Here is a 26,071-nt window from a genome sequence, read left to right on the forward strand (position 1 = left end):
CTGCTTCCAAAATCTAAATAGGAACTAGCCACTCCTACTCCTAAAAATCTTAAAACTTTATAACGAAATCAAAGGTGGCATCAAGCCTACAACATGTTACCAAGAGGGTAGATAGGTCTCTTGGAGAAAAGCACGAGGGATCCTAAAATCCCAAAAACACAGGAATTCAGACAAAACATTGAATGAGAACTCCTGCTAAGTGCTCCAAATGGGCTGTAACCGGGTAGCAGTGACCCAACATTTCCCCACCCCTGTAGAATTTTTTGTGGGAATTACTGCTCAGAGTGAGGGGATAATTCACAAAGAATTTATTTTAAATTAAAGTAAATAAATACATAAAAACTAACAGTAGCCTAACAGTACTAAGCCATACCAGGCTGTGCATTAGTGTGGCAGTGCTGTGGGAGCAGGCTGCTAATGCACAGCCTCCTTATCTCTTATGGTAATGCAGGCCCGTTTGAAAGGCTTTTTTTTTTTTAATATTATTTTTAAGATAGTTCATCTTTTTCACTTCCCTCCGGCTTTCTTTTATGAGGTGATTCTTCTGCATTGTTGCTCTGTACACTTACTGTTTTGTTTATCTGAACTATAATGTTGATTACCAGCGTAAAGGACATGGCTAGGATTTCCTTGCAGTGTTCGGTGCTGCTCTAGCTCTGCCCTCCCTTCTTGAAATCTAAGGAATAGATAGACCAGAGCTGAACACTTCTGCACATCCTACCCTGAAAGATTTTAAAGCCCTTCTCAGCTTTAGGGTCGACAGCAGAACTTGAAGTCTTCTACGTACAAAACAGGGACAGCACAGGCAGTGGAAGTGACTATTTCTTCCTATTGCCATATTCTTCATGGAGCAGTTGCTTCCAGAATGGAGAACGTAGGTCATTCTCTGGGCACATACAGTTTGAACTGTGGTGGTGGTGTTTGCTGTACACAACTATTTGCTAGTAATTGCACATAGACCACCCATTTATCTCTTAATGGATAGTTTTGAATTAATTTGGGAATAAGTTTGAACACAACCAAATTTAGTCGGACTGATTGTGGACAGGTGAAAGATTCTGTATTGTACCACCAGTCCTCTGAGCCATCCATTCCCGGGGGAGAAGGGAGGGGGACCCTGCATTTCTAAGTGTGTTATCAAAATGTAAATTTTTTTCTTATATTCTTAAGATATTACCACAGCAGGAAAAGAATGCAGAAGTTATACCCATATCAAGGGCTTCCACTTTTCCAGTGCAACTAATTTCTCTAAAAAATACATAACTGGCATTTAACTTAAAATAACTTTTATAAGCTTTTTGCGTCATTTTGAGTCAAATCACTTTCTGCAAGCAATTTTCTTAATTTTTTAGCAGTGCTAGTGACTTGATTGTATCTTCAGCAACCTATAATTTAGAAAATTGTAAAATGTTTCTCTTTTTAAATGCATTAAAACAATCATAAATAGGAATGGATATGAAAAATTATTTCAAGTTGTCTAGTCTTGGTATAGACCCATATTACACTACAGGTTCTCCCCAGCCAGTGAGCTAAAGCACGTAGTTCCTTTGCCCTCAGAATGGCTTCTCTTCTCATTTCAGTCTTTCTCAGCATGTGTACATCCCTGCACCAGAGTCCCTGTTCTTTGGGATTTGGGGAGCACTGGGTAGGGAAGCAGATCTGGTGGGAGAAATTGCTAATTCCAGACTCTGCCCTTTTTTTCCTGTATCATTTATATTGCTAGCTCAGACAGCTTTATAGGAAGAAATGTATATTACCAATTCTAAAAAAGCAGTTTTTAATGATGCAATCCCACAAGCACAGCTTAAAACCATAACCTTAATGATGTCTAGTACTGTTACCTTGGTGCTGGAAATAACTTCTTGACAGATTATTACAAGGGAGGCAGGTGCTGTAGGCTTAGTGGCTTTTTCTGTGAAAGAAAACTTGCTGCAGTTAACTTCACGAGGAGGTAGCTTTTGTGACATGCACGTATGTATTATAAATCATTCTAACCAGTGCAGAACTTGCGTTTTGCTGACATGTAAAATGCTTCTTGAAAGACCATGCTGTATAATGGATTATTTTACTGGAGAACATCAGGTAAAATGAGTCAGGATTTACCAGTGTCCTGAGAGAAGTGAACGATACGCTTTTTCAGAACAATGGTTAATTCTTCTAAATGGCTCGTGTTAGTAATGATTTATAATGATGTACTTTGTAGGTGATGGCATCCAGTAACTTCTACAAAAGCTTTAAGAACATGAAATCTGCTCACAGAATTCCTATCTGCTACAGTCTGTCTTTGTGTTTATTTAGCACAGTGATGGTAGCGCTAACAAAGTAAACTCAATCAGTTCATTATAAAAAAGAAATATGGTAGTTTTCTTAAAAGTCTAAAACGCTTCTCTTTGAATTTTGCAGCTGATATGGGCTTTGCCCGATTATTTAATTCACCTCTGAAGCCTTTAGCAGACTTGGATCCAGTAGTTGTAACGTTCTGGTATCGAGCTCCAGAGTTGCTTCTTGGAGCAAGGCATTATACCAAAGCTATCGGTAAGTAACATGGAGGATAACCTGCTATGCTGTTGTTCATGCAGATTGTACCCAAATATCAAAGCACTGTTAAATAGTACAAAGGAAAGCAGCTGCATTACTGAGTTCTTGAGGAAACATTTAACTTTGACAGATTGTTTGTGGTTTCTGGCTAGTTGTAGGAATGAAACATTTCTGGGTTTGGTTCCAAGTGCCCTGCAATGCAGTGTAATGGATTCTACTCAAGGATTTCCTAGATGCTGTTGGAGTTAATATGTGATAGGGATGAATCTACAAACTGTCAGCAAAATCCGTGACATGATGAGACATAGTTGGTTAATTTCATTGCAAAGCTTTTCATCTGGTTTTATAAATGCATGAAATATACTTGGGAAAGCATAGGATGGAGAACCTATTGGCTGCACTGAAAGTAATCTGTAACTGTGAAGTTTAATGGAGTGTGGCATTTTATTTGTTATTCCACACTTCTGCACCTGTGAAGAAAGTATTGAATTTGCTTGTGAGAAATTAATAATTTTAAGTTTGCTATTTGGTATGTGTTTCTCTTCAGTAGATGAAAGTTGCCGGTAATAGGTTCTGCTCCATCAGGCCTGTGTTTTAGCCCCGTCCCTGGAGGCATTCAGGGCCAGATTGGATGGGCCCTGGGCAGCCTGATGGGTGTCAGACCTGCCCATGGTGGGGGCTTGGAGCTCCATGATCTTTAAGGCCCCTTCCAACCCATGCCATTCTGTGATTCCCTCTGTCTTTTTCCTAGCACAAGGGTGCCTCAGAATTGCTTGAGGCGGTGGGACATGGTCAGTGCCCTGCACCAAACAAGACTGTGGGCACACCCAGACCTGCAGCCTCACACAGCGCAGGCATTGTGAGGATGGCAGCCACATGCTGCCAGCTCCTTAGTTCATCACTCCTACTCACCAGTCTGAGCAGCCATCACTGTGCTGGGCTCTCCCCTCTCCACTGGGTGGTGTGAGTGTCCCCAGAGGCCGGAGCCATGGTAGGCTGTGCCTGGGGGCTGGGGAGAGGCCAGAGGCACCCAGGGATGATGTTCAGCTCATTTGTGGAGTGAGAGACTAAAGAAGAGAACTGGGAAGTTTTCCCTCTCCAGGCTGCTCATTTTTAAAATCTGTGTGAAAGCTTGACAAATACTTCTGTGGAAACAATTTCCCCTGCAGGGCTCCACTTATTCTGCACAAATGTGGAGGCTGTGTTTTGGCATATATCTTATTATTTCTGTAACCTGAAGTTCTCTCCTCAGACTTCACCATTCTTTTCTTAATATCACGTCAGTGTTTTTGTCAGAGATTTTAATCTTTGACTCAATTGTATTTTCAGCAACTCTGTTAATACTGTATTTCTTTTAATAAATACACTGTAGATATTCTTTTAATTTTTTTTTTTTTAGTGTTTGCATGTTCTTTCACTTTATTGGCATTTTCTTCTGCATTCAGCATGTGAAACTGCATGGATAGCCATGGCCTTTAGTAATTTTTTTTAGCACTGATAAAAACTGATGATATGCAAGCACTGAGCAGTGGGTTTGTGCTCTCTGCATCATTGGCATCTGTCCTTGTTGCTGACCTTTTCTTGTTCATTCAAGGTTCGATGTGGCTTTACTGTGTGTAACTTAGAAACTGCATTTGTATATACTAGAAAAAAATGGAGGAAACAATTCAGAAAATTTAGACTCAGGTTTTGCAGATTGAGACAGAACGGTTAAAAATGAAAGTATTTTTGTTTTAAAAAATAAATACTGTGGGTAGGGAGAATGTTATTTTTAAAAAAGAAGGTAAGGTGCTTGCACATAGAGCAATATTCTTTTACTGCAAAGTTTTATAGATAGCATTTGGCTTGTTTCTTTTAGGGACCTTTTAATTTCCAACTCATATTCTTCAGGGACTTTTTAATATTTATTAAACTGAGAGGCTGATCGGAGAGAGCAAATTTTTTGATGAGGGCAGGGTGACCTTGAGCAGGTGGTGCGTTGCTTGGCTCTTCTTCATTTGTGTTTTGTGTGGACAGCTACTCATAGATTCATAGATAGCTTCTGTTGTTTTTTTAATTTCTTCTTTTTAAATCAAACACACTTCTTATCAATGTGCTAACTGCGCTTAAAAACAAGAAACAAAAATAAATGAACAAAAACAACAAACACGTACACACCAAAAAAAATCACCAGAACAAAACACACAAAACAAACAAAAAAACCCACTAAACTTGTGTAGTGGTTGTGTTACTGAATTATGGACCTGTAGCTAAAAGGGAAGGTCTGGGAAGTGTTTTACAATAAAAACTTAGAGTTTTCCATGCAGGAGCCTTGTCTCTGATAAGGGAAGAACTAACATTTTACCTCACCAAGATGCTTTTGGAAGGATTCATTTGATTTCTATTTCTGTTCTCCTTTTCTAAAGATATTTGGGCCATAGGGTGTATATTTGCAGAGCTGCTAACGTCAGAGCCAATATTCCATTGTCGACAAGAGGATATCAAAACTAGTAATCCTTATCACCATGACCAGCTGGACAGAATATTCAATGTAATGGGATTTCCTGCAGGTACATGTTGTATTTTTTTATCACTGCTGTTCAAAGAAAGATTATCTGTGTTGTATTTTTTGCATATGAAGGTGGCAGCTGACCAAAGCAACAAAGCTGTTTAAACACAAACTTTGTCATGAGTCACCTAGAACCTAATAGTCATATCAGAAATTTTTCCTGTTATTGATGATATGTTTCTCTATGCTTATAAGTGTATAAATATTCTGTGTTTTTAAAAGATCTCATTTAACGGTGGGTGATTAAAAACAACATAGAATATTTCTGGATTTCTTCAGGACTGATTTTAGGTTTGAAAAGTAACCGATGGTGGTATAAAACCAAGAACAATCTCTACATATTTGCTGAATATTCTGTAGACCCAATATTAAAGATGACATTTGGAATTAGAGAAGGATGTTTCTCTTTTTTTTTTTTTCTGTTGTAAAAAGGTTATCTTCTGGAGAAATAATATTTCATCCAAACCAGAATAAGATACTAGTCACATGAACCAAAATTAATTACAATGTGGATATCTTCTGTCACGTTTTCCCCTCAGTGTTGGTCATATCTTTTATTCTACAGGCTATCTTGAATACTTTCATTTAAACATTTGTCTTCTAGTATTTACATGATTGCAGGTGTCTGAATAACACGGGGCTTGTTTTAACTTTGTCATCATTCTCTCCACTGCTTGTGTTCTCTGTTGTCTCTGTTCCCATTTAGTATTAATAATCAATTTCTTTCTTGTTCTGGTTTGTGGTCTTCATTTCTATGTGGTTATAGAGATTTGTTTTTAAAATTGCCCTTACCTTTTTCTTTGACTTTCTTTTTTCCCCGTATTCAGTTCCTTGCCTTCATCCTACTGTATGAAATTGCTAGAATTTGTAGCCTTTGCATATGTATTGTTTTTATTTTCACAGAAGTCCCCCCTAATTATTTTCTTTAACCAGTACTTAACTTTTCAGCTTCTAGCCTGGAATGTTATCATTTTCTTGGTCTTTTCCTTCTTTATTTGGAGTTTATATTGTCTTTGTGTAGTTTACATAAATTGATATTAATCTCACTGTTTTCTGTTGGGTTCAAATAGTGCTGTCTTATAGCCTATGCTTGATTCTGTAGGTCTGTTTTTCTCACAAGTGCTATTTTTTTCATTTAATGAGAGCATTGTGTTCCTTTTTAATTGATGTTTGCTATATTTGAAAGTTTCAACTGTTTTTAGAAGGAGTTGGGAGAGAAACAGAACAACAGGGAAAGAAAAGAACATCTATGGATTTATCTATTGATTTGATATTTCTGAGATCTAAGTGTTAGAAACATGACGAGTCTTGGTAAAGATCTGACTTGAATCAAACTACTTGTCCGTAGAGTTTTTTTAGTTGTTAAAAAACGTAATCCATTTGAGGCTAAGAGGTGATGTTACTGTGTGCTGATTTATTTTTAAAGACATTTCAGGCTTTGTCCATATACTCAAGAGTGGAGAATAAATATTCTTCAATTGGAATGTGCTAGTGTTACTTTGCCTTGACCTTTTCTTGACAAACAGGGTTTCTTTTAGGTTGAGATTGGCATAGATTTACACCGTACTTCCATGCATTTTCCTGTAACAAAACACAGTGCTATCAGAATGAAAATGAGTTTTTACTAGACGATGATGTATTCCTGCCCACAGATCAATGTTATTTCTGAATAAATTAGATAACAGTCCTGAAGGGTACAAGCTCACTGGGCTGACATGTTTTTCTTCTGTGTTGTCCTTTGGTCATGTGGAGATCTTCACTGTAGCCGATAGGTTTTTTCTAGAGTTTTTGAGTTACACACAAATAGAATCTCCTAGGTGTTGGGAAGATTGATTGTGAAGAGGTGATGAGGAAATGCAAATAAGTAGCTACAAGCTTAGAGTAGCTGAATGAAAAAAGTAAGGTCTATGGTAATACTTTAAAAGCCTTTGTTTCAGTTAGGAGAAAGAAAAATAAAGTAATAAATAATGATTTTTGCAGATAAAGATTGGGAAGACATAAAAAAGATGCCTGAACATTCAACTTTAATGAAGGATTTCCGAAGAAACACGTAAGTCTGTGCTGAGATGAGCTTTCTTAAGGATGCCTATTTTACTTCTCTCTCCTTATTAAGAGAAAGTTAGTTATTATAGCTTAGGTTGTTTTTGTACTAAGCAATGACTATGAAATGCTTATGACTTAGATTCTGAAGAAGTAGAAAATAACTTGCTTTTTAATGGTGAACTTGATCTGTTGAGTTGTTGTGAATCACAGAAAAGTGGCCAGACATGGACTGCAAATGCGAGTGTCAGATGTGAAACTATTGATGCCAGTAAGACTTCAACAGCTCTGAAGATTACTAAGCATAGTTTTTCAGAGCTGTTTCCAAATCTGTGGTATTGAAAATTCTTCTGTGATAGCTGCATGTACGTAGTGTAGCAACCTTACAGTGTTTCTAACAAGCTGAGTATAATTGTCAGTCATGATATCTAGGGTAGCTTATGAAGGAAAGAATATCTTAAACCTTTTGCTGTCACATTGCCAGATTCTAATACTTGCCCTTCAGACACTACCATTGTTGTCTTTTGCTTCCCTACTGATGAGATTGAGGGGTTTGGGGACTACTGTTATATACATTTTTTGCACCTGTAATGCTATTGCAGCAAACCATTTAGAGTCCTTGTTTTCTGAGCATCTCAAAAAAGTGAATTCACAGGTGTTTTTGTAACAACCTGTACATTGTAGGGCAGTGTTGAGATGGACTTGGCATTTATCTCCATGTGTCCTAACATTAGAAATACACAGAATTTTCTGGATGGAGTGAAGGTGTCCTGACTGATACAGTAAAATGGTTAAAAGGCAGTCAGTCCAACTGATAGTTTGCTGACTGTATATGGCTTAAAAGTATGCTCTTTATATTATGTATATTTGTATAGTGATGTGATATGTATTACACAAAAATGTAAGGGGGAACAGGTGAATTTCTGTAGTGCTTGAATGGTGTTTAAACAGTCTTCTGGTCTTGGCAACTGCTTTTTTTCTGTGCTTAATGGATTAGCAAAGACAGCTTTTCTTATTTATATGTTTCTTAAGTGCTAAGAAAGCTTTGTATATTAGAAATTTCTTTTTTTTTTTTCTCTAGGTACACCAACTGCAGCCTTATCAAATATATGGAAAAGCATAAAGTTAAACCAGACAGTAAGGCTTTTCACTTGGTAAGTTCCTGCATGGATAAAATACAAATCCTTATGTAATTTAGAATTGTTTAAATTGGGCTTGTATCAGTTACTCCATGACTATGCTTGTTTTATAAATACTGTAACTTTAATAAAGTTAGTAATAAGTGATATTTGAGAGTTGCTAAAACACGTTATCTTTTCACATTAGTATAATTCTCTCAGCCATTCATTGGATTAGTTCATTTATCAAGTGTATTAGAATTTAAAAACATCCTTAACCGTATTATTTTCTACATACTCACTTTAAACTTATCACTCATGCCTGTTTGCAAACAAAACAAAATGAATTAAGATAACAGCTACAAAAAAAGGAAAAGAAAACATTTTACTCGAGACTTGAATGTTTAGTTTCGAGACTTACATCATGTGTATGTTCCTGGTGTGCTAATCTTTAATAGCTTTTTTACAGAAACTTGTTGTATTCTTACAACAGTTTTCTGCAGAATGCAAAACTTCTTTTTGTTAAGGCTCCCAATAAAATGGCACACTTGCAATTGTAAAACACTCCAGCTAATTCCAGGACTGGTGAATGCATAGATAAGTGTGGTTGCCAAGAATGAAATGCTTTCATTTCTCAGCTTGAACTAAGTAGAATTTTTCCTGTCCTGTCATTGATGCACAAGGTTCCTTGTTGCATGTGGAAGCGATGTTACATGAGACAACTTTGACTCCTTTCTGTTTTTTTCAGCTTATTTTTCTTCCCCCACACTTTTATTGTTTCTGTTTTTCTACTTAAATGCCCTAGAACATGGAGACCCACCTGCTGCTTCAGGTTGATGTAGTGATGCTGCTCTTTCATTTGTCCAATAGCATGTCATCACAAAGTCATACAAAGTGTACTGTATTTTTCTTATGTTGCTCAGTCAGGTGATTTTTTGGTTCAACAGTTCTTTAGAGACAATATTTGTAATACTAAGTGAAAAATTCACATCTGTACAGTTGCCTGAACAAGAGGGCAGAATAGTTTTGATGTCTCCCACATGATAATGGTTACACAGTCATTAAGCTTGTCTTGTGGTTTTTGTTTCCTGTTACTGATGATGGCAAAGTTTGTTCACATCTTGTCTGCATATGATGGAAGACTTTGTAAGCTAAGAAATTGTAAGGAACTAAGAAATTCTAAGAAACTGTATCAGGAAACTGATACAGTGCCAGAATTTTGTAGTTTTTTATGCTTGTGGTATTTTTTAAGTGTGTTGGCAGTTTTCTTTTTTTCCCTTCTTTTGGCTCCTACAATTGCTTTTGAGTTGTTTGAGAGAACAATTCTACGAAAACTATTCGGAGACTCTGGGAGTTGAAAATACCTATTGTGACTCCTTGTCAGTGATATGAAAAATAAATCTTGATGGTAATGCTGGGAGGCCTATGCCAAGAGGCCTCCATGGATTAGCAAAGAGCTCCTGGACTTACTTGAGCACAAAGAGAAACTCTGCAGGGGGTGGAAGCAGGAATGAGTTACCTGGGAGGACTACAGAGAAGTTGTCTGAGCAGCCAGGAGTCAGGATAGAAAAGCTAAAAGACAGAATTAAATCTATCCAGAGACATCAAGGGGAACAAGAGGAAGTTCTACAAGTGTATTAGTGATAAAAGGAAAGCCAGTGATATTTAGCATCTTTGTAGGTGACATGGATAGTGGGATTGCAGACAGTACCAAGCTGAGTGGTGCAGTTTACATGCTACAGGGAAGGGATGCTATCCAGAGGGACCTATACAGGCTTGAGAGGTAAGACCATGACAACCTTATGAAGTGAAACAAAGCTAAGTTCAAGGTCCTGCTCCTGGGTCAAGGCAATCCCAAGCACAGGTACAGGTTGGATGAAGAATGGTTTGAGAGCAGCCCTGAGGGAAAGGATTTGGGGGTGTCACTTGATGAAAGATTCAGCGTGAGCCAGCAGTGTGCACATGCAGCCCAGAAGGCCAGCCATGTCCTGGCTTCCATCAAGAGAAATGTGACCAGCAGATCAAGGGAGGTGATTCTGTCCCTCTGTCTGCCCTTGTGAGACCCCACCTGGAGTACTACATACAGTTATGGAACCCCAAGCACAAGGAGGACATGGAGTTGTTGGAGCAGGCCCAGAGGAGGGCCATGAAGATGATCAAAGGGCTGGAGCACCTCTCCTATGGGGACAGACTGAGAGAGCTGGAGATGGTCAGCTTAGAGAAGAGCAGATTCTGGGAGGACCTTATAGTGTCTTTCCAGTACCTGAAGGGGGCCTAGAGAAAGTGTGAGTGGGTCTTTTTATAAGGGCAGGTAGTGACAGGATGAAGGGAAGTGGCTTTAAGCTGGAAGAGGGTAGATTTAGGCTAGGTATCAAGAAGAAATAATTTACTGTGAGGGTGCTGAGACACTGGAACAGGTTGCCCAGAGGTTGTGGATGCCCCCTCCCTGGAGGCAGTCAAGACCAGGCTGCATGGGGCTGTGAGCAACCTGCTCTAGAGGGAGGTGTCCCTGCCTAGAACAGGAGGGAGGGAAGTAGGTGATCTTAAAGGTCCCTTCCAGCCCAAAGCATTCTGTGGTTTTTTGACTTCTTACGGTCTTAACCATGCCATTAAAACTGAAGGCTGAGGAGAGAAAATGTACTCTCTAACTTCAGCTGTCTGCAGTCTGTGTTGTGGTTGTATATGCCCACTTAATAACTAGTGAAAGGAGACGATCAACTCATACATAGATCGTGACGCTAGATCTTTATAAAAAGGTTAATTTAATCTCATGAAATGTATGAAAAGCAAGTGTGAAATGAATGCTATTTACATACGTAATTTCTGCACATCATGTTAGATGGATGCTTCATTTTCTAAAACAAAGTGCTGTAAGTTCCACTGCAGCATTTCTTTTAAAAATCATTGTCTGTAACAGTATGTCTAGTGGGTAGCATACCTGCCCATGGCAGGGGGGTTGAAACTGGATCATCTTTAAAGTCCCTTCCAACCAAAGCCATTCTGTAATTCTATGGTCATGGTATAGTTTTGACTTAGATGCTGTATTCCACGATAAGACAGGAAAGATTATTATTTTTCTTTCTCTGTTAATATCTGAAGTTCAGCTTACTCTGCTCATAGTAGCTGTGTGTCTAGCACAACTGTATTCCACAAAATGACTGCCGGATGGATGGGGAGAAGCATGCATCTGCACCTTCATTTTGAGAAAGAGACGCTTTTAAAATGCAGTACTGCTACTTCAGTACTGGAGTTAGACAAAACCTCTGTGGTCTGCAGTTCCTAAACCAGAGAAAGATCTTAACACACAGGAAAAGAGCATGGTATTTCTAATGTTTTGGGGTTTTTTTTAATTGAAAATTGCTGTTGAGATGTCACAGTAGCAGATGTGTGAGGTCCGGACAGCTTCTGAAAATGTTCAGGTGGTTGCAAAATGAGAGTAGAACAGCAAAACAAGTGCAAGGGTTATTTTTAAAACCACCTTTCAGTCTTTAATGTTATACTGAATTAGACTTCATGTCTGCTGCTGGTATTTTAAGTTGATAAGGATGAGCATTTCTCTAAGGCCACTCATCTAAGTACCTATGTTTGAAACTCCATATAATTTCCCCACTTTGCTTTGGTTAGCAGGTTTGTTTAATTAATTTTTTCATCTTTGTGTGTTACCTCGGGATTTTTGTTGTGCTCCCTGTCACAAATGGCTGTGCCATTTTACAAAGTTAGTCATAGGGCAAACACCATGTGGCTATGGAAATGTACTAATGTGACAGTACTGAATGATGAAGAATAATGAATATGGCATCGCTTTTCCTTATCAATTGCTGAGTACTATTTAAATGGATGTGATGTTACTTCCTGTTATGTGCATAATTGGTTTCTTAACTCACTTGTTGCATCCTGTGGGAAGTGAGCAGGCTGCTAAAACTGATGGTAAGTTCTGGATGCTCTTTATGTGAAGCTATTTTTTTAACAAGAAAGACTAATGTGGTTCCTGCCATTTATAGTTAAGATTTTGACTTCAGACATCTTTATCAGTTGATCTTTTGTAAATAATGCAGCGAAGATTCTGTAAACAGTTTTGATGATGCAGAGCTTTTTATGTTTAATTTTATGTAGCTTCAGAAATTGCTTACTATGGATCCGATAAAGAGAATTACCTCAGAACAGGCTATGCAGGATCCCTATTTCTTAGAAGATCCGCTTCCCACATCCGAGTAAGTGGTCAGTTTATTAACCTATCAGTCTGTCCAGAGATGCCTTAGATGCATGCTTTCTCTGCTATAAGTGTTTGTGATTATTGAGCTGAGTGCTTACGTCCAACGTCCAAAGAAAGCTCTAACCGCTAAAATGCTGTTTGAGGTTTTTAAAATTAAGTAGCATTCTTATTAATCTCTTGCTTTATGGAACTTTGATCCTGTTAGTTGCAGCACTAATCTTGTTATTCACTGACAGGTTGATTATGCATGCTACAGATCTTTGTAGACAACTGCTAAGTGCCCCCAGGTCCACTTCTCTGCTCCAGAATGCCAAATGACACTCACTAATGAGTTTACATTTTTCTGTGGTAGCCTCTGTTGTAAATTCAGTGGTGAAGAGACTCGGCTCTGTGTCTCTGTGTTGTCATCCTTAACAACTTAAACCTATTTTCTGTAGATGCTCTTTTTTTGTTTAAGCAGTGAGATTACAAGAGGAAGAAAGCTTAGAAATGATGAATAATTTCATTTTTAATGAACTTCTCCCCCCCCTCCCTTAAAAAACAAACAGAAGACAGACCAAGAATGTGCACACTTTTAGAAAAGTGATTAGTGCATATTGTGTAACATTCTCTACGATTATTTAGGGAATAATTTTTTATGTGGTATGTATGTTTAAAAGCGGTTAATTACAATGACATAATTTCACTAAAATCTACTAAATTATTTATAATCTGATCTGTCTCTGTTCTTTAATGTTGTCATGTGAATTATTTGTTTGTGCATAAACTGTGCTTAGGTTGATGTTTGACTTCTTTCTTGTATTAAGTTGAGGTTTTAAAGTGAATACACAATTAATAATGCTAACAGGTGCACAGAAACCTTATTACAAATGTTTTCTATTGCTTAAGGGCAGATCAGTCTTAATTTCACTAGCAGTAGCAAATTCATGTGGTCAATGAGATACGAGTTGACAGATGAAACTTCTGGTTATTTTTAAGCTTTGTTACAGGTGGTTTTATTAAAAGGCAGTGGACTTTACAGGACAGTTTTTGATTATATCTGAGACATTATGCTGTGGCTGGATGAAGGTAGCTCTGTGGGCCTCTGCAGATACCTTTCCAGCCATCAGTTTCATCACCAGTTACCGGAAACTCTGAAAACTGTTAGGAATTTACGTGAGTTTATCAGGGGCAGTGTAAAATTTTAAATGAATGTGAACAGGTTTACTAAGTCTAGTAATGATGATGAAAGGAAGAGGGAGAACTACCTCTAGTTGTTATAAAATACAAGGCTCTCAGTGAGGCGATTTGAAACTAAGTGTGGGTGGAGTATGGATCTTACAGGTCTAACTTTTCTGTTCTAATACAGTGATAAATAGACTTTTCTGGGGGGCAGTGTTTTTGCAGGTTGTCAAATCCCTTACCCAAAACGAGAATTTTTAACAGAAGAAGAACCAGATGATAAAGGAGACAAAGTAAGTACTGGAAGAACGGTATCATCGTGCTTCACTGGCTTTCACACTATTTCCTGTTTTCATGTTTTTTCACGTACTGCTTTTGAGTTGAAATTTTTCTTTGTGTTTAAACAATTGAGAAGAACCAGCAGCAGCAGCAGGGCAATAACCATACTAATGGAACTGGTCATCCAGGGAACCAAGACAACAGTCACACGCAGGGACCCCCACTGAAAAAAGTGAGAGTTGTTCCTCCTACCACTACCTCAGGTGGACTTATTATGACCTCAGACTATCAGGTATTTTTTTTCTTATGTTATGTGTTTGATTCTCATGTTCACGACAATATTTCTTCAAGCTAAATAAGTAATCCTTTAAATGTATTTTTTTGCATTCATCAGATCAACTGCATTTCTTTGATGGTTTGCCTGTCGATTAATATGCTATTGCTTCTTCAGTTTGCAGCCCATTTTAAGAGAATTAGGATCAGAAATTATTGTAGCAACTAATTATTGCCTTTGTATTAGGCAGTGCTGATTGTGGATCAGGAGCCTGTTGTGCATCTCTCTGTATGACCTAAAAATAACATTTCTTATTTTGACAAGCCTGCAATGCTAGGAGGTAATGGATATTATAATAAACTAGCTGAGTCTGAACAAGAGTTTGAGTTGGGCAAATGGACTAAAGAAGCAGAATTTTGAATGGCAGAGTTGACCTAACTGAAAACCAAGTGAGGTTCCAGGTTGAGTGAGCCCAGTGTGTTACAGACAGGAGGAGACAGGTGGGGTGACAGCAATCAGTAAGTGAAGAAGGGTCGAACATCAGGAAATTGGATGAGTTTGGGATGGAAAAGTAGTTGAGAGTCTTCCCAGGGAAAGTTATCCAAATGTATAAATTTAAACGAGGTTACTCTTGAAGACATAAAGACAGAATGTTTAGTTAAAGCTAGCTAGAAATTACAGAAGAGGAGCAAGGAAGACATTTTTTTAGGAGTTGAAAATTAGTGATCTGGAACTCACTTGGCTATCCTTATATTCCACAACAAAACTTAGGAAGAGTCAAAGAACACTGCTTTTGTTCACTAATAAAACTGTTGTCAACTCACTTTTCACAGTTTGATAGGCTGTTTCTCCATGAACACCAATGGGTGTTAAAATTTTATGTTTCAGAATTTGTTCATGAGAGTATCAAGTGTCCCAAAAGGCTGCCTGGGCACATTGCCATAGCTTATAAAAAGGGGTATGTTTCAGGTAGTGTGCAAAACTTGAAAACACACAGAAATGTGAAATAGGGCCATTTTCAGGAGCTTTATTGTGAGACCTTTTGTATAAATCCAGATGTGCCTTTGTAATTTATCGTAAATTTATCAGCTTTCAAGGTGTACTCCTTGATACGTAGATTTTTAGAGCTGTCTGAAACTGTAGTCAGTCTTAACTCCAGTGCAGCAGCGTTGAACGCTTCTGAATATAAAGATGGTCTGTGTTTTAGTTGGATTATGTGTCACAACACTGTCTTACTGGAGATTCTTTCAGTTTGTCAAGCTGCAGAGTTGATCATAGTGCTCTCAGCTGGCTCTTTCTACTATTTCTGTGCGGTTCTTTCTGAGGCAGCACGTGCAACCGTAACCCTCTTAATCTCCACATCATTTTGACTCACATGTCTGGGGAGTCTGATATGGAGGTTGTGTGCATTGTACCAGGGAGCCCCATTTACTTGCCCTATTTAAATATCCTTCACCTAATTTTGCTGCTTTAGTTTAGCATTTGGAACAACCTTACGCTTCTACTTTTGTGAGCAAGAGCTGAGATTTCCTACTTGAGCAAATTGCCTCAGCAGGAGTTGAAATAGTTTTGTTTTCAGTTCACGTTCATCAAAACTTTTGTGTTCTCTGATGCCCATCCCAGGACTGTAGCTGGGGGCAGCCCTTGTCAACAAACTTAATTACAGAATACATTTGCCTGGAGGTAGTGATAGCAACTACTTCTAATTAATTTGTTCTTTCTTCAGGAGGTAAAACACTTGGTTCTTTAAAAAAAAAAATCAATGAACAAACAACAAGTACGACAAAAAGAAAACAAAACAACCTCTGTTCTTCCTCCCCTCACCCCTCTCTTTCAGTCTCACATGAAGGAAACAGGTTTTGCTCTGATTAAGTTATCTGGAAAATACGGCAAGTGAAGAGAGGAGATGTGCATTTGCTGGCACTGGAACAAAAGCAGTTAAATGCTGCCCATTGGTGGTGTCAGGTGTCCCTGAAAACGTTCCTCAAATTTCTTACTTTTGATCCTGCAACTCAAAGGGACAGCAAACAAATATTACAATACAGCCCTCTGTTTTAATCGAACACCTATTCCTTTGTTCTTCTTTTCATTTGTTGAAGTTCCCCTTGCAAAAAAAGATTGCCCTCTCCTGGGCAGTACACACTACGACAGTTTCCACTTAGAAGCCAAATTACTCTCTGCAGGGCAAGTTGACCTTCTGAATTCTTTCTGCTATGAATAAAAATAGTAGACACATAGCATACAGACATCCTTGCCTTCTCCTTATATTTGCGACGTGACACTTCTGAAGCTGATGCGATTAAATGAACTGGAGCAGTTCCAGTACTCTGCACTTCTGCACACTCTGAGTGCTTAATGGTATGTAAAGAGCTATTTACATCTTGTCTTAAAACAAAAGCTGTTTGTTGCACTAGGTTTTGTGAAAAACATGACTTTTTTAATTAGCCTCGTCTTGTAAAATAAAATCAGTAGCAGAAGTAGAGATGCAGAAGTAGAGATGCAGAAGTTGTTTACAACCTCAGTGAATGGTTAGTTTTTAAATGGCTGTGCTTGTGATGTTTTCCACTTTCCTATGTACGAGAGTCACGCTTGAGCAAAAAGACTACTGAAGGTTTTTTTGCTCTGTGAAATACGTCCTGTATTTGCTCTGTGGAGAGGGTGACCCAGAGCTTTGACACTTTCACTGAGTCCATCTCTAAAGAGTGAAGGCAAATGTCGTAGAAGTTCTGTCACTGTGTTAATGGTGAAGCTCAGCAGTGCTGATGTGTTCCTGCTGTCACTAAGTGCTGCTCTTGCCATTGCTTCTTCTTTACACTGTGCACCTCTAGAGAATTAGCTCCATCCAGTGAGCATATGTTAACAAGTAGAGTTTGGCTTTTGATTTTTCCTTGCTGTCATCTCAACATCCCAATTACAGTTTCTGCTCTAAATGCCAAATGGAAAAGAAAAGAAGCAAGCGAGCAAACAAAAAAGCCAGAACCCAGTGTTATTTCTTTGTCTTCCAGCTGATGGAATTGTTAAAGCTATTTTAATATTTTACTTTTTCAGGACATTGTTTAACCTTAGGTTAGCATATTCAGATCTCAGTATCTACACCTTGGCCCCACAGTACTTGCTATGGAGAAGTTTCTCAGACCTGTAGTAGGAGCTGATTTTGCTAACATAGGTCTCGTGGTATCAGGAGTTCAGTGGATGCACAGCAGTTTCCAAAACCTGTGATTTTTGTGTGTGTGAACCATAACATTTACATGAACCCGCACAGTGATTTAATGAGATTGTGTGATGCTCTAAATGCAGCCAAGTGATCATATGCTTACATTGAAAGCCCTGCATGCAGTCTTCCCCCTTTCTAGTTCCAGTTGTGTAAATAACTGACTTCTGGCTGGGATGGAATTAGACAGCTGCTGATTTGCTCAGATCTTCTTGTAGTGACAAATGCTCCACTTGGTAAATAATCATAGAAATACCAGGTGAAAGGGGCCTCTGGAGACCATGCATGCAGTCCTGTCTCCCCCTAGGAGCAGGACTGTTGCTAATGCTAAATCAGGTCAGTCCTGGCTTTATGTATCTGAGTCTTGGAAAATTCCATAGGCAGCCACAGAGACTTCACCACCTCCCTGGACAAGCTCTTCTGGTGTTATGCTGGCCTCCTAGTGTATTTTTTTTCCCTAGTGTCCCACCTGAACTTCCCAAGCTCCAGCCATTGTGGCCATTTTCCCTTGAAATATCTGGTTGTGTTAAGAAGTGTTTGGCTGTTGTCTTTAACCCTGCTTCAAGGAGTTGTAAGGCAGCTAGATGGCTCCTTAACCTAAATACTCGTTGTTTTCTAGTGCTTGCTCCCAGGCCAGGCAGAAGGGTGATAGCACGTCCTTTTTATCAGAAGGTCTCAATGGTTCTGACTGGCTCATCTGCAGTGAGATGCACAGATCTGAGCTCCAGTCCCAAAATGCTTTCTTGGTAGAGTAATGGAACAAGGGGAGAAGCCCCCAGTGTGGCTGATCATAGCTGTCCGTAACGTGCAACTGTGCCATATCTACCTGAATGGCTGAGTTGGGGTTTGGCTCTGATGGATGTAGATTCCAAAAGGTAATTCAGGATGGATAACTGCCTGGTGGTAGTAGTGCCTTTATTATCTGATGTTCCTGATGTTGGTAGTAGTGCCTTTATTATCTGATGTTCCTGATGTTCACATCTGCCCCTGCTGTAAGCAGGGTAAGTGAGGAGAGTATAGGGACTGCAGCTGCTTTAGACTGCATGTCCTTGGTAGAAGAAGAAGCAGCCCTGTAGACCAAGCTGCCCCTGCTGAGAAGGATTACTGTTCCTCTGCTTTTACCCCTTTCCAGCGTTCCAATCCCCATGCTGCCTACCCCAACCCCGGACCAAGCACGTCGCAGCCGCAGAGCAGCATGGGATATTCAGCTACCTCCCAGCAGCCTCCACAGTACTCGCATCAGACACATCGGTACTGAGCTGCATCCGAATAATGTCAGTGCACTGTTGCTAATGCTGCAGGACTGTGCAGCTGCCTGCCTGGAACCTGGCCTGGGCCACAAGAATGTACTGTACAACCACACCTTCAACACGTCTGATCGCCAAGTTCCACCACCTTTCACAGAATGGAGTAGTGGCTCCCAAATTGTACCTGGTTTTGGGTTAGACTTGAAAAGAAAGTGCTAGCACAGTTTGTGTTGTGGATATGCTACTTCCATAGTTTACTTGACATGGTTCAGACTGACCGATGCATTTTTGTTCAGTGACAGTCTGTAGCAGTTGAAGCTGTGAAATGTGCTAGGGGCAAGCATTTTTGTTGTCGTATGTGGTGAATTCTCTCGATGTAACAACCTTATCTGACCAATAGTACACGACATCTTTGAACTGGTACTTGAAGCATACAGTATGTGTTAACATGGCAAAAAAGCAAAATAACCGTGACTCCAACTGAAATGATTTTGATATTACGTTTATTTTTAGTGACTTTTGTGGGTTGGTTCATTTTCCACGTAGGTCAGTGTTTTATGACCAACACGATTGCTACGATGAGGTTTTTTTAAGAACATGAAAACGTTTGCATTTTTTCCAGCAATTACAAACGTCCCAAAGATTAATTTCCAGCATAAGTTTTTGGTTTTGTTTTTAAATCTATGACTTGACTGGTATTGAAGCTGCTATTTGATAGTAAAATAAGTATGTTGTCATTGATATAAACATGTTTGGTTCAGCAAACAAGTGAAAATGATTGTCATAGACAGTGTTTTATTTTTTTCCTGTTGGTGTTAATGATTTGTGAGCATGCTTTGGGATTAAAAAAGCATGAGTGATATTTCCTAAAGAGGTGTGGCATCCGTTCAGATATTTCGTCATGATTTTTGAGAGCCAGCTTGGTGTAGTGGATTTTAAATTTCGTTCAGTTACTCCTTTTTTCTTCTTTTAAACGTCCGCACGTTGTTTAGGGGTGCCATTCTTACTGCAGAGGATCAAGGTGTTAGGAGAGCCTTAGAATTTATGAGGAAGAACCTACATACAATGTACTGTATCAAACTATTTTACATGAATGACGCAAGTATTCTGAATAAAAAAAAAATCAAACATTGTTAAAACAAGGTGTTATGTAATAAATTTATTTTTCATAAATCTGCATACGCTCTTTGCCTGTATTCCTTCAATCCACAGCGCCTCAGTCTCCCATTGTACATATAGGTCGTGTTTTATTTTCAGGAAGAGCATCTAACCAGCACTTCTACTGCTTTTTAAATAGCAGAAAAAAATAGATGCCTTTGTAAAACATCATTACCTCCTGTTGGGGACATCTGGTTGGTCAGCTGGAGGTGCACTCAATGTGGTTCTATTTCTGGCTGTGTTTTATAGATCACACAGCTCATTTTCATCTACAGAATCCACATACTTTCTTGCTTAAATAGTAGACGTATCAAGATCTCTTCCGCAGACTGCAGTCCTGCAGGGCAGTCACGTCTTTGTATTGCAGTTGTAGTGATGCCTGAGTGGGTCGGTCCTTCTGGAGGATGAATTTGGGATGTCTTCCTCCAGAACGGTGGAAATAAAAGGTTGTCAGTACTTGGTGTCACCTCTGCCTTCAAGAGAGGGTGTATTTCCACTGCTGCTATGGCTGATCTTGTCATCTTTGTGACAGTTATAAATGGCATCAAACAAATTTCTTAATGCTGTCGTAAGGAAGACTGTAGGAAAGGCACTAAATTATTTTCCTGAACTATTCAAAGACAAAAGCATAAATTCATTCCATCCCCATTTTGCTCTGGGGAGATTTTAATGTGAGGGCTAAGGGAATGTAAGGAAGAGGAAAGCATCTTTGAGAACATTTTAATGGAGCAGTTGCAGGGGGGGAGCAGTGAGGCAGTGGCAGCTGGCGTGAGAACCACGGCTCTCCTTGTGCAGCTGAGCATGTGTTGTGAGGTTCGAGAAGTTCAGGGCTTTTCATTTCTCATCAACAATTCTCTGAGCCAATCCGAGCATATTTCAAACACCTGGAACTGGGGAGCCAGTCTCTCTTGCTCTGATTGAAGAACAAATTATTTTCTTAGGGTTGGCTTATGCTGAAAGTGGGCTGCAGGCTTAACTCGATCATTAAGATAAGTACTTCTGCACTTTGATTCACCTTGGCACTCGCAGCAAGCCAACCCTTTGTAAAACAGAGCTTATGGCACTCAAGAGTTTATTGTGCCTGCTAAGGACATGTCTCTCCAAGAAAAAATAGAACGTTTTTTTTTTTGCAAAGAACTTTTTTGAATAAAGTTTCAGTGTTAATGGAGGTGGGAGGAGTGGCAGAGGAAGGAAATGAGACCTTTTCTGCCCTTTGCTTTTCTGTGTAGTTGTATAGGAATTGAAAAACAGTTGACAAGCTCACAGAGCTGCCAGGGCAGTGCTGTGCTGGGTGGCAGGCAATGCTTAGGTTGGTTTTTCCTTCAGTTTGGTTTTTCCTTCTTTCTCTGGGGCATGGCTGAGTGGAGCCTGCTGCAGGTCGGGAGGGTTCACATGGAAGTGGCAGGAGCAGTGGGTACAAACACCACTTCCCGTTCTCTATAGCATTTAATACTCTGAAAGAACAAGAGCAAGTGCCTTCGTATTCTTATGCTGAGGGTCACGAGTAGCCCAGGTGCCTCATCAGTGACCCTGTAGCTTTGCACAGAGCCTCCTCCAGAACACACAGCAACATGTTTCTGTGTGACTTTATTGCCCCTTAGCATGGTGTTTGATATGAAGCAATGGCAATTGAACTGAAGTGAGAAGATGTCAGTAAAGCATGAGTGGAGCACGAGTGCCATGCCGTGGTGAACCATCTGAAGATCTATCAGAAGGACCTTGGAAGCTCTCCCTATCTTTTTTCATGTGGCTGTTTGTCTCTTGCCCACTCAGACCCAAGTGTAAGTTGTAATGAGAGCGAGGACTCGGGGTCAGTTGCACATGAAGGCTTTATGGAAAGGAATTACTTCTGCTGTTCCCTGGTGTCCATTGATTCTTTTCTGAAATAGTTCCCTAAACAATGAGCCACTTCTGCCTCTCCCCAGGCTCATCTTGGCTCCGCTGAAAGGCTTGACCTTTCATGTGTGGTGGCTGCTGGTGATTTTATGGGCACTGTTAGGCAGTTGGACTGCCACCAACTGGGATAATTGGGATAATTGGGGAGGAGGAGTTTGTATTGTTTTTTGCCTTTCATAAGGGAAGGGCACAGATTGTTTCTTGGTGCCCACCATGAAGTTGCAGGTCTGCCATTTGGACAAAATGTTGTTGCTATTGTAAGTTGAGTGTATTTTCTGTGGTGCTCCCTGCATGCTTTTTTAGTTACAGCTCTGAATGGAGTCATCCTTTTGTCAGGTAGCATAACCATCTCAGCATCTTCCTTGAGGCTGAATAGCAACAGACCTTCAGGAAGCTGCTTCTGAGACAGTTTAATAGCCGATATCCCCTGAGACCAAGGTGGATGAGCTTAGTTCAGCATGATTTCTTGTCGCAGCTATGGATAAAGAACACTTTGTGAACATGGCAGGCATCTGAATGACAGGATGTACAAACTGCTTGAGCAGCATGGAGGCGGGCAGCAGGTGCTTATCCTCGGAAAGCAAAACAAATGCAGCTGCTTCTTCCACCAGCACATGTTGGTGCATCATTGCATGCCTCCAAAAGCAATGGGACATGCGTATGCTTTCTTGAAAAGTTTGCTTCTGCAGCTGGGGAGTCCTCAGTGCAGGAGAAAGACGGAGCTGTTGGAGTGCATCCAGAGGAGGGACACAAAAATGATCCAAGGGATGGAACACCTCTCCTACGAGGACAGGCTGAAAACTGGGGCTGTTCAGCCTGGAGAACAAGGCTCCAGGGAGACCTGAGAGCGTCCTTCCAGTATCTAAAGGGGGGCTGTAAGAAAGAAGGGGATGGGGTCTGTGGTGACAGAACAAGAGGAAGTGGTTTCAAACTGAAAGAGGAGATTTAGACTGGATATAAGGAAGAAGTTTGTCACAGTGAGGCTAGTGAGGCACTGGCACAGGCTGCCCTGAGAGAAAGGTGGTAGATGCCCTGTCCCTAAAAGCACTCAAGGCTGCAGATGGAAAGGGGCTGTGCCCGTGGGCAGCCCTCATCCCAGCGTCCATGTCCCTCTTGGGAATGAAACACCACTGGTGGGGCTCAGTGCATTGCAGAGAGTTGGACTTGGGCACAGGTAATGCTTGACAGAGCTCAGAGGGCTGTCATTAGCAGCACAGGGTCTGGTTGTAGGCCTGTAACCAGTGGTGCTCCCCAGAGGTCGGTGCTGGGTCCCATCTTGTTCAACATCTTCATCAGTGACCTGGATGAAGGGATAGAGTACATACTCAGAAAATTTGCTGATGACACAAAGCTGGGAGGAGTGGCTGTCACACTGGAAGGCTGTGCTGCCATCCAACAAAACCTGGACAGGCTGGAGAGTTGAGCAGGGAGGAGCCTAATGAGGTTTAACAAGAGCAAGTGTAGAGTCTAGCACCTGGGGAAGAATAACCACATGCACTAGTACAGGTTGTGGGATGTCCTGCTGGAGAGGAGCTCTGAGGAGGGGGACCTGGGTGTCCTGGTGGATGACAGGTTGGCCATGAGCCAGCAGTGTGCCCTGGTGGCCACTGGTATCCCGGGGTGCATTAAAAAGAGTGGCCAGCAGGTTAAAGGAGATTCTCCCCCCCACCCCCCCACCTTTTCTGCCCTGATGAGGCCACATTTAGAATACTGAGTCCAGTTCTGGCCTCCCCAGTTGAAAAAGTCAGGGATCTCCTAGGAGTCTCAGTGGAAGGCCACAGAGATGGTAATGGGCCTGGAGCACCTCCCTTAGGAGGAAAGGCTGAGAGACCTGGGACTGTTCAGCCTGGAGAAAAGAAGACTCAGAGGGGATCTGATCCACGTCTATAAATATCTGAAGGGAGGTGGGAGGGAACTGGATGAGGCCAGGCTCTTCTGGGAGGTGTGTAGCCGGAGGATAAGGAGCAATGGACTAAAACTTGAACATAGCAAGTTCCATACCAACACGTGGCAGAACTTCTTCACAGTAAGGATGACAGAGCACTGGAACAGGCTGCCCATCTCCTTCTCTGGTGATATTCCACCCATCTGCATGCTTACCTGTGCAACCTATTGTAGGGAACCTGCTTTAGCAGGGGGGTTGGACTCAGTGATGTGGGAAATCGCTTTTTCTTTTTATCTTTGTATCTGAGTGAATCTTTTCAGCTGAAAATAAGTCAAACTTCAGCTCTTCTAATAATGATAAGAAGGAGCAGTTAGCAAAACGGTTTCTACAGAGATTTTGCCCGTTTTTCAGCAGGCTGAAGAACAAACTAAAAGCACAATCCCTTTTGTATGACTGCAGGAACAATGTCAAAGGCAGCTGGTAGTCTTCAAAATTCTGTGGATGAACAGAAGTGCACAAAAGGGTGCGTGGTTTTGTGTTTTATAGCTGTCTGCAGAGGATCAGTGCCTACAGGACAGTTTCTGCAGAGTCCCAGGGGGGGACTTTGTGCCTTTACCTCGCAGATCTCAGGCTGATGCTCAGAGCAAGTGTGCTGAATTTACAGCATCAACAACTTACAGGGGTGGAATCAGGATCCCCCAATAAATAGTAACCAGAACCCCCCAGGGCTTGAATTTGAACAGGATGATGCAATAGGAAAAAAATTAAAAAAAGTCATCAAACCACAAGGCAGGGAAGGAAATATGTAGAAATGATGTCAACTGTGAAAATAGCAAAGGTGAAACTGCAGTAAAACATTTAATAGGGATACAAGAATAAGAAATAACTAGAGGGAAAAGGCAAACTGCTGGTCTGGAGATGCTCTGGAGTCAAACCTACCCCTGTTGTAAGTGTGGTGCTGGTGGAGGCTGTCCCTGGCCATCATCTGTGCTGGCCAAGGCTGTGGGGCATGGGGTGCTTGTTTTGCGGCCGTGAGATGCATAGGACCACCTCAAGTTGTGCTACAGAGGTGGGGTGGGGGTGGGTTTTCCTCATGACAGAGGTGCTCTGTTTGAAGTCTCCTTTTGTCACCCTGCCATTACCTCACCACCCTTGTGGACACGAGCATGGGACATTTTAGGAGACCCCTGGTGGGTGCAGCCATGGTCCTCCAGAACTGTGGTTGTGAAACAGTGGCCACACTGGGGACATAGTGCAGAAACTCAGCAGGGACCTCAGTCCTGAGGTCAGGGCAAGCCCCCAGGCTTGTTCCTGGGAAGCAGATGAACCCAATTCACTCATTTAATATGAGGTCCCAAGCCCCAGCTCCACTGCAAGCCCCATTCAGTCAATACTGCTTCACCTGAGAGAGAGTCTGAAGTGAGCTAACATCTCAAAACCCATCCCAAGCTCCTATGCTCGAGCCTTGCACGAAGATTGTTAGTTCTAATGGATATTTTAGGCTTCCTTCAGAGGCAGCTGCTGTGCCCCCGTGCATGCTGTCTCCCTGGAAGAAGCCGCATTAGCTACTTTGGGTATTCGAACACTTGATATATGGTATCTGTTCTATGGAAAAGTGCCTCAGGGTGAAATGTGTTTAATAGAGAGAGGCTAACACGGTAGTGATTTATCTCATTTTGGTAAGTTCATGCCTGTAATTCAATAACCCCATGAGCTACACTTAACTGTATTCAATAAAGATGATCTAAAGGCGCTGTTCATGCAGGTGAAGGATTCAAGAACTGGAGGAAAGGATGTTAGAAATAAATGGACTTGAAGTAAACAAGGAGCTCAGGCAGAACCCTTCCCCGTGATAAATGTCTTGAGCATCATTAAACCGGTACAAATGGCTCAGCAAGAGGCAGAGATTTCTTCCTCTGAAAGGAAAAAGCTGTGTGAGGGACTTCCGTTGAAGAGCAAATACCACGTTATGCTCCAGCCGTGACCCAAATCCTGCAGCAGCACTTTGCAAGCTGTCATCATGCGGACCTCTCCTGGGAGAGGGTGCTGTATCGTCACTTCATAGGGATGTGCTGTGAAGGGCACAGGAAGCCTGGCTGCACGCAGCCAGGAGAAAAGGAGGTGACAGCCCACAGCTTTATTCTGGACCTGCTTTGGAAACCTTTAGACAAATAACAGGGTGCACAAAGCGTTTGCTTGCAGACAATGCCGCATGCAAACGGTACAGCAGCATGACAAGGAAATATGGCACCTAAACAGCTGCTCAGGGCTGTAATTGCTCAGTTTGAATGTAAACCCAAAATAAATAGCACTGGCAGCTGAGTCACACAATTGCAGACCTGAAGCTCTTCAAAGTGAGCTCTAAAAATATTTTGTGTGGTTTAGAAATTACTGGCTGCGTGCAGAGGAAATGGGCACTGAAAGCACAGCATCGCAGCTCTGCAAAGGACTTTCAAACAAGGTGTGGCTGCTGCTGGTGTCCAGGGCACTCTGGGGAGAAGAG

The 26,071-nt window shown here is 41.0% G+C and overlaps 1 protein-coding gene across 6 annotated transcripts in view; it reads left to right on the plus strand.

Moving 5' to 3' along the window:
- CDK8 (cyclin dependent kinase 8) overlaps window positions 1–19,802 on the plus strand; it is a 65,116-nt gene extending 45,314 nt beyond the window's left edge. For 3 of the 6 annotated variants that reach the window (XM_065730178.1, XM_065730182.1, XM_065730181.1), the window contains 8 exons: window positions 2,404–2,535; window positions 4,944–5,087; window positions 7,067–7,136; window positions 8,208–8,280; window positions 12,358–12,455; window positions 13,833–13,911; window positions 14,031–14,189; window positions 18,515–19,802. In XM_065730178.1, coding sequence (XP_065586250.1) covers window positions 2,404–2,535; window positions 4,944–5,087; window positions 7,067–7,136; window positions 8,208–8,280; window positions 12,358–12,455; window positions 13,833–13,911; window positions 14,031–14,189; window positions 18,515–18,640 — 881 coding nt within the window. In that variant the 3' untranslated portion in view covers window positions 18,641–19,802. The remainder of the gene's footprint in view (window positions 1–2,403; window positions 2,536–4,943; window positions 5,088–7,066; window positions 7,137–8,207; window positions 8,281–12,357; window positions 12,456–13,832; window positions 13,912–14,030; window positions 14,190–18,514) is intronic. The other 3 variants (XM_065730179.1, XR_010621843.1, XM_065730180.1) reach the window with 3 other exon arrangements.
- Window positions 19,803–26,071: the final 6,269 nt, after the last annotated feature.

Source organism: Cyrtonyx montezumae, unplaced genomic scaffold (genome assembly GCF_038088225.1).
Source record: "Cyrtonyx montezumae isolate F1298 unplaced genomic scaffold, pur_monq_1.0 scaffold_12, whole genome shotgun sequence".
Taxonomy (NCBI): Eukaryota; Metazoa; Chordata; class Aves; order Galliformes; family Odontophoridae; genus Cyrtonyx; species Cyrtonyx montezumae.